This window comes from Lissotriton helveticus, chromosome 1_1 (genome assembly GCF_964261635.1).
Source record: "Lissotriton helveticus chromosome 1_1, aLisHel1.1, whole genome shotgun sequence".
NCBI classification, from domain to species: Eukaryota; Metazoa; Chordata; class Amphibia; order Caudata; family Salamandridae; genus Lissotriton; species Lissotriton helveticus.
Genome location: NC_136057.1, coordinates 1,295,715,098 through 1,295,729,933, shown reverse-complemented (window position 1 = coordinate 1,295,729,933; position 14,836 = coordinate 1,295,715,098). Strand labels below are relative to the sequence as shown.

The following is a 14,836-nucleotide window of genomic DNA, read 5'->3' as shown; positions in this document are numbered from 1 at the left end:
ACTTATTTGGTAGCTTTTACAGAACATGCAATTCATGTATTGACTTCTAAAAGGTGACAGAGTGCTATTGGGCAAACTGTACTTTCTCACTACTTCAGAGCATCCAAGAAGGGAGGTTGAGTTTGTATTTCCTTTATAATTTGAGAGGTGATACATCTTTGGTAAATAATGAGTGATGTAGGTATAGCTCAATCACCATTTATGCATAGATTTTGTAGGCTGATGTAAACATCACAGACTTTTCCAAAACTCTAAAAAGGCAATTGCTTTCTGGGCTGCGAAAAGAAAAATTACAGGCAATTGGGCTGGCAAATATTACCCAACTTTCTATCAGTTTGTTTTCTCTTAATTGAAGTGAAAGCTACTAGTGTTATACCCCACACATCTACTCTTTGTCCCAGAGAGTTTACCGTAAATCTGTCAGTGAAAACCTCATAGGTGATTGAATAAATCTGATAAGGTGACATCATCAGTCAAGCAATTGGTCTGATATATAAATCAAAACGCTGTACCAGAGACAAAAAACATTCACCACTCAATTAAACAACTTCCTTAAAAAAATGAGAGCTGTATAGAAAGATAAGTCATCCCACTAAAAAGATAACTCAGCTGATTAGCTGGCTTCTGCATACACAGATTTAAAATCTGCTAGGTCCATTTTTTAATCCTGCATGAATGGCTCAGGTTTTCATTCGCAGCTGATGAATAGTACTTCTTTGAGTTGAGTAGAATTATGATGGAATGCTTGAACTAATCTCGCCCACTGGTAATTACTAAGGGGCGCATCCCAGTCCATTATTATTTTGTATGTCATGCCACCTTAGTTTGGATCCAGTGATATGCAAGTCAGTCTTGACCATGCTACAATGGGAACAGTCCAGCAATACCTGCCTGGCCAGATCCTCCATGAACCAGAACACAAGCAAACAAGACCCGTTTCACCCTTATTAGGGCTCATCAGTCAAATACAGTTTGGTTCCAGTGGAACAGTGTGCCAGGGACAGTTTGAACATAGTTATCCCACTTACAACATCACACTAAAGTATACTTTAAAAAACAAAACAAAAAAAAACTGATGGATGGAATGCTTGACTCAATCTCAGTCACTGGTAATTACTCAGGGTCGCATCCCAGTCCATCATTACTTTGCAAATCATGGTACCTCCGTTTTGAGCCAACCATACAAATCAGTCTTGATCGTGCTCCTGTGAGAACAGTTCAGCTGGAATTGCCAGGTCAAGTTTGCACTGAACCAGCACAGAAGCAAACCAAGGCTGGTTTTGCCCCTATTAAGGATCATCCGTCAGGAATAGCTTGGTTCCAGTGGCCCAGTGTGTACGTGACCTACATCTGGGCATACCCTCCCACTTAGGACATCACACAGTAGTATACAAAAAGTGATGGATAGCATGCTTGAATTAACCTAAGCCACTGGTAATTACTAGTGGCTGCATCCCAATCCAACATTACTTTGCACACCATACCTCCTCAGTTTGGACCCAGCCATATGTAAATAAGCCTTCACGCTGTAAGTGGGAACAGTCCAGCCCAAACTGCCAGTTCAGGTTCTCCCTAATCTAGAACATAAGTTCCAGCCAGTTGTACCCTTATTAGGACTCATCAGTCGGGTTGTGTCTTTTATATGGAAGTCAGACAGGTTCCAATGTAAGGTGCTGTGGAAAATTAATATTTGTATGCATTACTGACATATTCAGTCATTAGGAGCACAATCTGTATCCTTGGATGTGAGAATATGAATTTGATGTTTTTTATTTTTAGATTTTGGAAACCTGGAGAGCCAAATGACAGTAACAAAAATGAAGACTGCGCCCATCTCTGGATTAACGGTGAATGGAATGATGTGCATTGTACTTACCAGTGTTTTGCGCTCTGTGAGAAGAAAGCGAGCACCTTGTAAGCTGGGCTGGCCTCTTGACCGTGTGTTTTTTTTGGGGGCGTTGCTTTGCCCTATTAGCAAGAGGAAGTCCACCTTTCCTTACAACACACACATCTGTTGATCTATTCCAATACCAACCCAACTTTGTAACACACCATTTTAAATTGATATAAAGAGGTAACTGTACATTATTGGACTCTAAATTGTCACACAGCTGAAAATGCTTTACACTGTGGTCAGCAACATCATTGTAAAGGAACTGCAGTTTAGTTGCTGTATCCACACGTTAGGAGAGGACTCATCGACTGCTGGCAACAAGGTGAGTTCCACCTACCTTTCTTGTGGGTTAGTTGTAGATGTAGACAAATGGGCAGAAACAGAAGCCTGTAACATAAGTGTTGTTGACTACAGTATTTATCGAACCAATAGCAGCCTTTATCTTTGTGTTAACTATCATATGTTTGTGTATGCACGCTGGTGAAAGTAAACATACCATAAAAGACTTGTGACCTCTAGTCTTATTATATGGAACTTCACACAAATACTATGAAAGTTTATTTCAAACACCAATACCTGCTTGCAGTCTAAGGAACTTGAAAAAAGATACCACCTTTCTGAGTTTAACCACACTGTACTTGACACCACCACAGTCGAAATCATTGTTGCCAACTCTATCGACCAATAAAACGTTTCAACACATCCGAAGCTTACATGGACATCCTTCTGTTAGTAGCAACTAAAAGGTGAAACAACTTTGGTTAAAGATCGCAAAACGATTTTATTAAAGACAACAGGAGATGGTGCCAATAACAACAAGCATTTGCAATGCAATAGGTCTCGCATTAATTACGTTTGCGCTATTGGCATTGCTAAATATTGCAACATCAATTGCAATAAAAGTCTATAAATTGTACGCCAAAAAAAAAAGTATATTTATTTTTTTAGCAATGGTGGCATGCTGGGCTTTAGATGAATATGTTTAAAAGTAAAGTGCACCATACTACGATTGCTACAATAGTTAATTATGGATGCGTTAACAATTGATGTGTGCACTGATGGCTGGTGGTGTGTGTTCCTGTAGAAATTGTGCACTGGTGGTGTATGTGCCTGATGGAAGTGTGCACTGCCGGCTGGTGGTGTGTGTGGCTGGTGGAAGCGTGCAGTGATGGCTGGTGGTGTGTGTATCTGGTGAAAGCGTGCACTGACGGCTGGTGGTGTGTGCCTGGTAAAAGCATGCACTGATGGCTGGTGGTGTGTGTGTGTCCCTGGTAAAAGCGTGCACTGACGACTGGTGGTGTGTGCCTGGTGGAAGCGTGCACTGATGGCTGGTGGTGTTTGTGCCCGGTGAAAGCGTGCACTGACGGCTGGTGGTGTGTGTGTGCCTGGTGAAAACATGCACGGATGGCTGGTGGTGTGTGTGTGCCTGGTGAAAGCGTGCACTGACAACTGGTGGTGTGTGCCTGGTGGAAGCGTGCACTGATGGCTGGTGGTGTTTGTGCCTGGTGGAAGATAGCACAGAGGGCTGGTGGTGTTTGTGCCCATTGAAAGTGTGCACTGATGGTGTGTTTGTGTATGTGGTTGTATCCATGGTTGTTTGTGTGGTTGTGTGTGTGTGGTTGTGTGTGTGTGTGGCTGTGTGTGTGTGTGGTTGTGTGTGTGTGTAGTTGTATGTGTGGTTGTGTGGGTGGTTGTGTGTGTGGTTGTGTATGGTTGTGTGTGGTTCATGTGTGTGTGGTTGTGGTAGTGTGTGTGTGGTTGTGTGTGTGGTTGTAGATGTGTGGTTGTAGTTGTGTGTGTGGTTGTGTGTCTGGTTGTGGTTGTGTGTCTGGTTGTGGTTGTGTGTGTGTGGTTGTGGTTGTGCGTGTTGTGTTCGTGGTTGTGTGTGTGTGTGGTTTTGTGTGTGCTTGTGATTGTGAAAGTAGAAGTGTCAGGTGCCAGATTCATTTGCCTGTCTGTGCCATCTAGTTTAGTGTGATGAATAACGCTTCTCTCATACCACCCGCTGCCAGGACAGTTTCAGTGGAAACCAGATCGATCCAAGGCACGAAGCTGCTGTTAACAAGCAAGGTCATTTAGCAAATGGGCGGCATCACTGCCTTCCAACCACGCATGCACATGGTGCGCCAGAGCTGTGTATGAAACGAGCACACAAGCTGCTCCAGACAAAGTAATATATGTACACTTGGATGCTACTAAAGTGTTGCAGGAAAGTGACATGCTTGCTCTCATTAGGAATACGAAACATGTCTAGGTTCCATTGCCCGTTAAAACGGCTTTGTTGTAATTTCGTTCTTCCTATTTTTTCTGTAATAGTTAAAACGTTGCCCTAGAGGTTCCACAATGTAAAGTTCTCAAAGAAATGATAAATGTACTTCCGAATACACAGGGTGGACTAATGCTTAAGGGTTAAAACATTTTTTAACTATGATACAGCGATCTGGGTTTACTTCCAAATAATAACAAGAAAGTGGAAACGGACGAGAGGGGTGGGGGGCCAAAGCAAGTTACGGGGGATATTGGGGGCAAAGGTAAGAGACGGGAATAGGAGAATGAGAACGAGAGGGATAAGCGAAGTGAGAAGCAAATGAAAGAGAGAGAGAAAGAGCACCGTGAAAGAAACAATAATACAGAAAGGGAGGGGCCGTTGATTGGGAGAACGAGAGAGAAACACGGGGCTAGCCCAAGGAAGAAAACGAGAAAGGCAGGGTGAAACATTCTTCAAAATAAAGGTGGAGATTTCGAGAAGGAGGGAGAGAGCTAAAAGTAGATGTAGAATAACAGTCAAAAAGAGGAACAGAGGAAAGAGATATGGATGTGAGACTAGTTAACATAACAGTAGATGCCTGTGCATAGTATACCATTTTCACAGAAGAGTCTGGCTAATAAACCTTGGGAAAGTAGAAAAACATACACTACTTTTGTCAGACGGGTGTCTACACAGGGTCAAATATACATGTAAGAGATTTAAGAGTGGGGATGGGTTTTTGAGGGAGAAGAACAAAAGGCAAGGTGTATGAAAAGGGAAAGTCATGCAATACCTTGTTTACTGCATCGATAGGGAATGGGACTCCGATTAGCATCTGTAGTGGATCCTCCTGTTTGTGGTACATTCAGAAGAACAAAAAGGGAATGCTGAAAACAGTGTACAACAAGTGGCTGGTGAAGTTATTTTAATGGACTGGAAGAAGAAATGTAGTAGTCCCTTTTGCACAATTTTATGAAAGCATAGGGGATGCAAGTATAGAACTATCTTAAGAGGGAGGCATTCCTATGATAGTGAGAAGTGTTCAGTTAACTGATGTGTACAAAGAAAGAAAATGCTATCAGTTGTGCCAAAAAGAAATTCTATCACCCATCATGTTTCTTTCGCCAGTTGTGATCTCATTGACTGGATCAGGTGATATGAGATTATATGAATTGGATTGCATAGTTTGAAAATTACATTTCTGTCGACAGCCACCTCCTGCTATATCTCCACAAGGTCATTCATTGGCTTCTATTCTGAACGAAGGTGCCTGGTTGGTTGTTTCATGGTCAGGCGTTAAGCAGAGGAGGAGCTCAGGTCTGTCCTCCTTGTAATAAAGGATGACTGAACCACACATTGCAGGTACGAATACCTAGAAACTAACTGGGGGCACGGAACCAGACGGAGCTGATTCTAATGGGGGGCCCTAGCGGTAAGCTGGTGGGAGATAGTAACCACTGCCGCTTGAGCAGAGAGTGAGTTGTGGGAAGCCTGTTCAGGGTAAAGTAGAAGTGTCAGGGGCCAGAGTCCTTTGCCTGTCTGTGCCATCTCGTTTAGTGTGATGAATAACGCTTCTGCCGTACCACTTGCTGCCAGGACAGTTTCAGTGGAAACCGACCAATCCAAGGCAGCATTCAGTGAAGAATGCAATGATAAGCTGGTGAACCTTCCCGTCGCGTGAAGCTGCTGTTAACAAGCAAGGTCATTTAGCAGATGGGCGGCGCCATTGCCTTCCAACCGCGCATGCACATGGTGTACAGAGCTGTGTATGAAACGAGCACATAAGCTTCTCGAGACAAAGTAATATATGTACACTTGGACTCTCCCAAAGTGTTGCAGGAAAGTGGCACGCTTGCTCTCATTAGGAATACGAAACATGTTTAGGTTGCATTGCCCGTTAAAACAGCTTTATTGTAATTTTGTTCTTCCTATTTTTCTGTATTAGTTAAAACATTGACCTAGAGGTTCCACAATGTAAAGTTCCCAAAGAAATGATATATATACTTCCGAATACACAGGGTGGAATAATGCTTAAGGGGGTGAAACGTTTTTTACTATGATACAGTGTAAAAAACTAAATAAATAATAATAACAAGAAAGTGGAAACGGAGGAGATGGGTGGGGGGGCCAAAGCAAGCTACGGGGGACATTGGAGGCAAAGGTAAGAGACAGTAATAGGAGAATGAGAACGAGAGGGATAAGCGAAGTGAGAAGCAAATGAAAGAGAGAGAGAGAAAGCACCATGAAAGAAAACAATAATAAGAAAAGGGAGGGGGCGCTGAGTGGGAGAACAAGAGAGGAACACGGGGCTGGCCCAAGGCAGACAAGGAGAAAAGCAGGGAGAAAAATTCTTCAAAAGAAAGGTGGAGATTTCGAGAAGTAGGGAGAGAGCTAAAAGTAGATGCAGAATGACAGTCAAAAAGAAGAACAGAGGAAAGAGTGGAGAGAAAGGAGGGCAATTAACATAGCAAGGAGAGGTAAAGAAATTAGCAGCGTGGCTTGCGGTGACAGGTGCTCTTATCATGTCAAATTAGGCTATCTCCCAGCATGGCGAGGCGCCCCAGCTAAAAAAAACAAGCAGGAAGTGGGATAAGGGAGGGGGTGGCAAATGGAGAGCACTTTTGCGGCTGCTTTGATGTTCTCAGTGGCCGCACGGCTCACTGAGAACTTCAAAGTGGCCGCAAAGTCTGCCCAAAGGCTGTAGGCGGACAAATGGTGCGCGCGCCTGGCGCACATGCACTGTGCCTGATACGCCTGCAGACTTTGGGAGCATTTTTGAAAGACCCCTTACTTAATATCTCGCCAGGGAATCGCTAACGTGATGGCATAGGTGAGACCTAAAAAGGACAATATACTTTAAAGTATCCAGTAGCTACTATTTAAAGTTTAATCAAGAAAAAGCAAACCCTATTGGCTTAGGAGAAGGCTCAATTTATTCCCCCCATAAGCCACTATCAACTAAATTCATGGGATACCGAGAGCTGTGCATATAGGCAGGAGTATGAATAGTGGTATTAAGCTGTGACTTGCTACTCCGCCTTGATGCTGTGTTTGATTTATGGACTGGTGCTTTATGTACACTTTTTGTATTTTTGTAATTGTCCTTTGGTTACACACAACTTATCAATCTATTATACACATTTGCAAATACTGTTTCATATTTGTAAATTGTTTTTGTATTTCCTATGTTGAAAAACGTCATCGGTTTGTGTTGTCCTTAATGTTTGACATGAATTGAATGTTGTTGCATTTACGGAATAACTTAGAAAAATTGTGAAATAAATCCCAAGAACCTATGTATTTAATCCATTGGCTCTTTTCTTGATTAAACTTTAAATAGTAGCTACGGTATATAATTATTAGTGTTCTATTCCAGGTAGCTTAGGACCCAAGCCTTCCTTAGGTTACAAATAACAAAAAGCACAGCATTCGATATTTCAATATGTTGATCTGACTATCCACTGCATAGAACAGATCACAAAGTCACTGTTGTGTAATTCTGCTGTAACTTCTTGCGCAGTTTTAATAAAAACGCCTGCCTTCTATTCTTTTTCATGACAGTCAGCTTTCGGTTGGCATCTTCTTGAAGTAATCAAACCCAGTATGATTATGTCCGCTAATTGTATAGCCTTTTATGTTGCAGTGGTTTGGACTGGTCCATGATGGCAACACCTGCCATATTATTTCCAACACTAGCATATGAGTGTGATACTTTGCGACCTATTGCATATATTGTTATTTCCTGGTATTTGATGGATATCCATAGCATATGACTGAAATCCGTGCATTTGATTGCAAAGATGATTTAAGATGGCGCTCCCTGGCACATGCAGTCAATTCCTAGTATGCTGGATACCAGAGATGTTACAGCGACCACTGACATACCATAATGATGCTTGGGTAAGTTAAAATTAGTATGGACATGATGGAGCAGGTTTCATCTGGAGCCAGGCATTGTTTTATTTTTGTGCTTCACACAGACTGCATTTAAAATTGACACGCACATTTTGGTGCAAGTTAAAACACATGGCCCATGAAAAATATGAAAGTAAGGCCTAGTCAGTCTGAAATGCTTGCACTGAATTAACGTGTTTTTACAGTGTAGAGAAAAGTGGCCTTTTTAGCTTTGAAGATTAATAGAATGTGTCTTTAGTTTTCTCTTTTGTGTCTGTTTTGTTTTTTGGGCTTACAATTAAATGGCTGCCTGTGAATCCAGCAAGGCTGTGACTTGCATTAAAGAGAAGATAGCATGCGTAAACTGTGCCACCTTCCCTCAGGAACAGAAGGAGTCAAGGCCACTTTGAACTTTGAACATTCTTGTGATTGTTGCCAATGTACCAGTTAGCTAAAGTATCCATCTAGCCTGCTAGCCTGCGCTGTGGAAGGAAGGAAGAGGAAAGGATAGAAACATTTTTCCTAGCAAATGTTGCAAACGTATAAAATGTATTTACTCATTTATGCTTCTTTTGTTAAAACTGGAATAGTCAGGATTTTAGAATGAGTCAGGATAGTGAGACCTCATGCCATCATGGCTGACCAATCACTTACAAGTTTTCCTGAAGATGCAACATTTTTGTGTAGTCTGCCAAGAATTAGAGTATAAATAATGACGTCTTTGGAGGCATGGTTGGCTTCTCGGCTCATTAGGCTTTAGGCTCCTAAGCTGTAGGGGGGCGTGTGAGCTCTTGAGAGACGGAACAGATTTGACCAGACATTCTAGGGGTTAGGCACGAGATCGTCATGGGTGCAGCCTTGGGTGGGCGTCCAAGGAGAGTCAGGTGGGGGGTTCCCTGCTCATTTTTTTCCAGAGTCCTGGCACGTCATATTTTGACACCAGGCCACATTCCTTTAAGGTTTGGTGAGGGAGGGGTGCTTTCAAGGAGCAGCTCCTATCAGAGTGGCAGAAGAGCAGCAACAGATAGAAAGGCATTTTAGATTTAGATGCTCAACTTTAAGTTTATGCTTTGACTAATTAATTAGGTCTGAAAAGATTTCATTTGACTTATGCATTTATTTCTCTTATTGGGAGATTTTTGCAAACTATTTAATTATTGATTAGCCTTGCAAGACTATTTTTCTTAGAAACTCTTTAAGAGTTTTAACTGATATTTTGCGCCACATTTTCTTTTCTACATTTGATGCTTATATGCAGAATGTAAAGTGTTTTGCATTAATGTTATTTTTCCTGTTTTCCAAATTCTATAACCTGATTGATATTTTGCTAATGAATAAAGGGTCAGAGGAAAATTAACTTTTGACTAGAAAATAAAACCCTTTAAAATACTCAACAACTCTCTTCATTAGCTTAAATAATATTTGCATTTTTGACTGTTCAGGTTAATTTAAATCTCCTGAAGGTAATACATGGTGTGAAGGGCCCAACACCTTTTCAGCGGTAAAATAGAGGGAGCATGAGGGTTTTGCTTTGAGAAATTACCAGATGAAATTACCGCTCTATCAGTTTTTGGTAATCAGAGGATGGTCATTATTGATTAGTTTGGTGATTAATGATGATTGATTTCACCATCAACTATTCAACTAATGGATCATTGACCTTAAGAGGGAAGTAAAATAATTGCCCAAGTTAGATAAAATGTCCAAGTGCTGATTCCTGACTCCAATGCTCAGAACCTGAAGACTGGCAAAGCAGTACTGGAAGGTGATGCAAGAAGGTGATTGCTGAAGTGATGTGAGTATCAATAGGGTTGTGAAATGTTGTTAATGTGCTAGGATGTATTTTTTGATGTGTTGAAAATATTACGTTTTTTTTACTGTTGGTGAAATTATGGAGCATTTTGAATTGATGGTGTTATTGATTATATTGGTAATTTCATAGGACATATTTGTTTTGATTATTGATTACATGTTTAACTCTTCATGTTAAGTAAGTTAGTGTCTTGTTCTATGTTGTCTGGAAACACAGGTATGCACACCTGTGGGAATCCCGGGAAGGAATAGCGGATGGTAAACGGAAGCCACACTGCTTTGAGGTTACTTGTCTGTTGGAATAACACTGAGAAGCTAGGTAGGGCTGGCAGCGTTAAATTAGGGACTAATTTCTGTGTAAAAGTGTGAGTGAAGGATAGCAAAGAGTTCGCTGGTGAAACTTTGGTGTGATATCACCTAGAAAGGGTCACACTGAAGGAGTAGCAGGTTCTTCTGAGCTTGATTGACAGCAAAAGAGTTCGCTTGTGAAACTTTGGTCTTACATAACCTAGAAAGGGTAAAACTGAAGGAGTAGCAGGTTCTTCTGAGCTTGAGTGAAAGGTAAGCGGAATGGATTTACCTGTAGTGTTTGAAGAGTAAACGGAAGTTCTTATTTTGTGAAGAGTAAGCGGAATGTGTTACTCGCAGTGAAAATACATCTATCCTTTATTTAGTGGAACAGGCAGAGTAGCGAATGTTTTTATGTTGTTATTAACAGAATTGTGATTAAGAAAACTCAGAAAATATTGCAGTAAGGTTTTTGTGGAGGGTCAGTGGTAGGAGTAAAACTGACTAAAATTGAGACCGACAGCTGTTGAGAAAAGAAATGGCATTGAACTATTGCAAACATGAAGGTTTGAAGGTTTATAGAAGCTGTTAGGAGGTAAAGTGAAAAATGTGTTTTTTATTGACGATGCTCCTGAAGGAACACCTGTGCATTTTATGTCTACCAATTTGGGACAAAATTCATGTATGTGGGTTCACCAATGGTGCAAGATTACTGAAAAAGAGGGTGCTTTGAGGTTTCCAAAAGATGGTACTTATGAATTGCAAATTATTGACAAATTAAGGGAAGTGTATGTGAAATAAAGACACCATCTAAAGCTGCACGATGTAAGGCCTTAAGCCTGTGGGAAAAGACAGCAAGAGAGAAAGCAAGTGAGGATAACAAGGTAAAGCACCAAATGCAGGAAAAGGGGATTTATGATGATAAAGAGCTTCAAATAAAATATGAATTCAGGTGATGAAATAATGGATGCAATGTTAACTGAGTGTCCACCACTTTATGTGGTTTCCTTGAAATATACTGAGAATAGTACACCAGTAAGTACTACAGGGGCTACTGCTTCTGTTGAACATAGAGATATACAGACTGAGAGAACTATGCAGAGATTTTATATTGACCCATTACCTGTTGATTCAGCACTGACAGTGATACCTCCAGGTGTTACTGTTTCAAATGTGCCTGATTCAGTCAAAGAATTGCAAACTGCAGATGCACAGATAATGCCTAGAAAAATTATGACTGTCCCAATTAATATGGTCCCTACTGAAAAGGTTCAAAGAGCTGCAGAAGCAGTGTTTATGACAGGGTTTATTTCAGAAACTCAGAATAAACAGATTATTGAACAGAAGTTAACCCAAGCACTGAAAGGTGAGGGGAAAATGGTATTTACAACATCTGCAGCCAGGATAACATAAATATATTTGAAAATGGGATTTTCAAATCTGGTTTGAGGAAGCAGCAGTGATTAAAAACTTAGAGAACATGGGGGAACATATTAACCCTGACCCTGAAAAAGAGAAACATCTTAGTGTTTTAAATGGAGCATGTGAACATGAAGACATTAACAGTCCCTGCGATTTAAATAATGAACATGTGAACCAGTGTCAGGAAAAATAATTAATTTCCCTGAGTAAGTAAACAGCTGCATGTGCATTAACTACACATAATGGACTGACCGATATGAAACTGATGTTTCAGGACGTTTTCCATTTCAGAAAGGTTTTAGGGTACATATGGATGATGAAGTAAATGAGAAAATGTGTTCTTCAGGAATGCATTTGCACATTGCAGAAATAAAATATATTTTTAAATGCAATGGGCTTGAGACATTAGGAGACCAGTGGGCAAGAAAACATGAGAAGCAAAAGAAACCACCAGACCTAGCGAGGAAACTGGATAAGGAAAAGAAGCCACCAGAGCTAGTTGAGAAAAATAATAAGCAGAATGAGGGAGAAGCTTTTTCTTACTCATTGAGAGAAAAGGTGGGAGAAATGTATGTGCATATGCCACAGAATAAAAGTGAACTTGCAGCATTTCTGAACATAATACCACAATTGAGAGACAAACTTATGCTGTGGAACCCACAAGTTGATGGATTAGTTAACATTTTAAAGGAGTTGTGCATTAATTTGGAAATGTTCTTTTACATTGACTTGCAGACTAAAAGGGGATGGCCATGTCTGAACTGGGGTGGCAGAGTGGGCTAAAGAACGGTGATGGATTAAACCCAGATCAGTTGACTGGGGGTGAGTGCTTGTATTGTCAACGCTCCGTCCCTCATTTCCTTTGGTTTTTCTTTGTTCGCCATAAGTTGGTAGGGTATGCTCAGACGTGAGTCCCTTGCTCACTTTGCCACTGGATTCAAGCAAGCCGGGCTGAAGACGGCTGAAATGCCAGAAACCGGTCCTCGGTAGCTTGTTTCCGGTCCAGGGAAGCCATGGCTTGGCAGTTCGGGCTGGACTGTTCCCATGAGGCACAGGGTCAGACTGATTTGCATATGGCCATGTCTGAACTGGGGTGGCAGAGTGGGCTAAAGAACGGTGATGGATTCAACCCAGATCAGCCTCCCTCCCCCTTGGGGACTCTGCTCTTGGCATGATGGATGGGGAAAAACTCTTCAGCCTGTGCGGCTGCTGGCAAGGGCATGAAATGGAGGGGGCACCAGATGTCCTTTCTGCTTGCAGCTGGATTACACGCGGCGTACGGATGAAGAATTGGCTGCGTTGACCTCGTTTGCAAGCCGTAGCAAAGAGAGCTGTTGCCACCGTGCAGCCCTTTAAATATGGGTGGGGTTTAGGCGGCGCGACCTCGGAAGCCTAGCCCAATAACCACTGCCCTTACTATTGGGACCAGGGGCGTTTGTGCATGGCCCCATCTTCCCGGTATATCATCAGCTCTCCAGAGTGGGAGGGCCTCTGTACATTGCGTTCAATGTGAATCTCATATCAGGTGCTCTCCCCCAATAGTTGTAAATGTACAGAGTTACAACAGAATTACTGCTTGGGGCTATGCATGCTTTTCAGTAATATCTGTGTACAACAATGAGAATTATTATTATCTCGAAAGGCAACAATATTTCTTCCATAGAGGAAAAAAAGTTACAAAATATACAATGACTCTCGCAGTGGCGTAGCTAGCCCTTAGACTGTCAAGGGGAGGCTCTGCGTGTGCCGCCCGAGGCAGCCGCATTGAGGAGCAGGGGGGTGCTGGCTGTTTTCTTGCCTTGTTGCCACCCCCTCGATGGCCGCACTAAAGAGCGGGATGATTGCCGCCCCGAAATGTTAGGTGAGAGCTAAGGGGAGGTCGCTGCCCCCAAAACTCTTGCTGCCTAGAGAGGTCCGCCCCCCATGCCCCTTGCTACGCCACTGGACTCTCATTAAATAGTATTTTCAGATGCACCATAGGTGGATACACTCGTAGACGTCCAAAGTTTGACAGAGATTGTTGTGGGGTTACAGAGAGCACGTGTCTCAGGTCTGCCCTATGTTATGGTGCTAAAATTTGCATGTGAGCTTTAATTACACCACCAATATTTCTTGCTAGAACTACAGGATTTATCTGCCAATTTAATTAACAGTAATATTGCCTATATCGGTTGTGTTTAATGTATTAAATTCTGGGTTTATGGTGTCACTGTATCTCTGTCTGTTTTTACATTTTAGTACCATTTCCTAATCTTTAAATTAGACTACTGGTAGTAGACAGATATAGAAAATTGCTACAACAATTAAAGTCAGTTACTTTTAGTGAAGAACTCCATGATTAGTTTCGTTAAACTAATTCCTCAACCCTCTGCTTCGTAGATAGGTATGTTCCAAGTTTGTCAATTCAACCAAAAATTAAAACTGTCAAAATTCCCTGTACATTTTAAAGACCCCCGAGTTGGAAATCCTTGATTTATTTGTTTTACGGTATTTGGTAAAAATCCCCCTGGTACTCGCGGTCACTGGTTTTTTTTCGCATGATTTGGCACAACAATGTAATATTAGCGTTGGTCTCTTTGTGATTATTTAGTGCTCATGTTATCATACGTTTAGAAAAAAATAGAACATAACGTAAAGGGAATAATTAAAAAAACAAAAACGATTTCCTTCCATGACATCGCTAGTACCTAAGGGTCGCAGAGCACTGAAGAGGAATTAGTAACATCCCTTCACTCCAATTTATAATCTCAGTGATATCTAGCTCTCTATTAAATTGTGGATTTATAAGTATTCAGTTAGTAGAAACTTCAAAAGCAGACAGAGATAACATATTATAAAAATGTGACTGGGTGCTGCCAACACACTTTGGGGGAGAAGTCGGAAGAACTCACCAGGAGACCTGCCCTCTCATCGCCTGCCTTTGTCCCTGTCTCCCTCCAGCCGCCACACCTTGTCAACTTGCGGCCGCTGTGTGGAGGGGGACCACAGTTCCCAGGGTCTTCCGCGGCGGAAGTCGGCACCGCCATTTCCACGCCCGGAGGCGCTTGAAATCCAGGACTGCCCCGGTGGAGCGGGTGCTGCCAACACACTTTGGGGGAGAAGTTGGAAGAACTCACCAGGAGACCTGCCCTCTCATCGCCTGCCTTTGTCCCTGTCTCCCTCCCGCCGCCGCACCTTGTCAACTTGCGGCCGCTGTGTGGAGGGGGACTAGTTCCCAGGGTCCTCCGCGGCGGAAGTCATCACCGCCATTTCCGCGCCCGGAGGCGCTTGAAATCCAG

General features: G+C 42.1%; 1 protein-coding gene across 1 annotated transcript in view; it reads left to right on the top strand.

Moving 5' to 3' along the window:
* LOC144822962 (hepatic lectin-like) overlaps window positions 1-2,399 on the top strand; it is a 97,927-nt gene extending 95,528 nt beyond the window's left edge. Inside the window, exon 9 of the mRNA XM_078681044.1 lies at window positions 1,780-2,399. Within this exon, the coding sequence (XP_078537170.1) occupies window positions 1,780-1,918 (139 nt within the window). The 3' untranslated portion in view covers window positions 1,919-2,399. The remainder of the gene's footprint in view (window positions 1-1,779) is intronic.
* The last annotated feature ends 12,437 nt before the right edge of the window (window positions 2,400-14,836 follow it).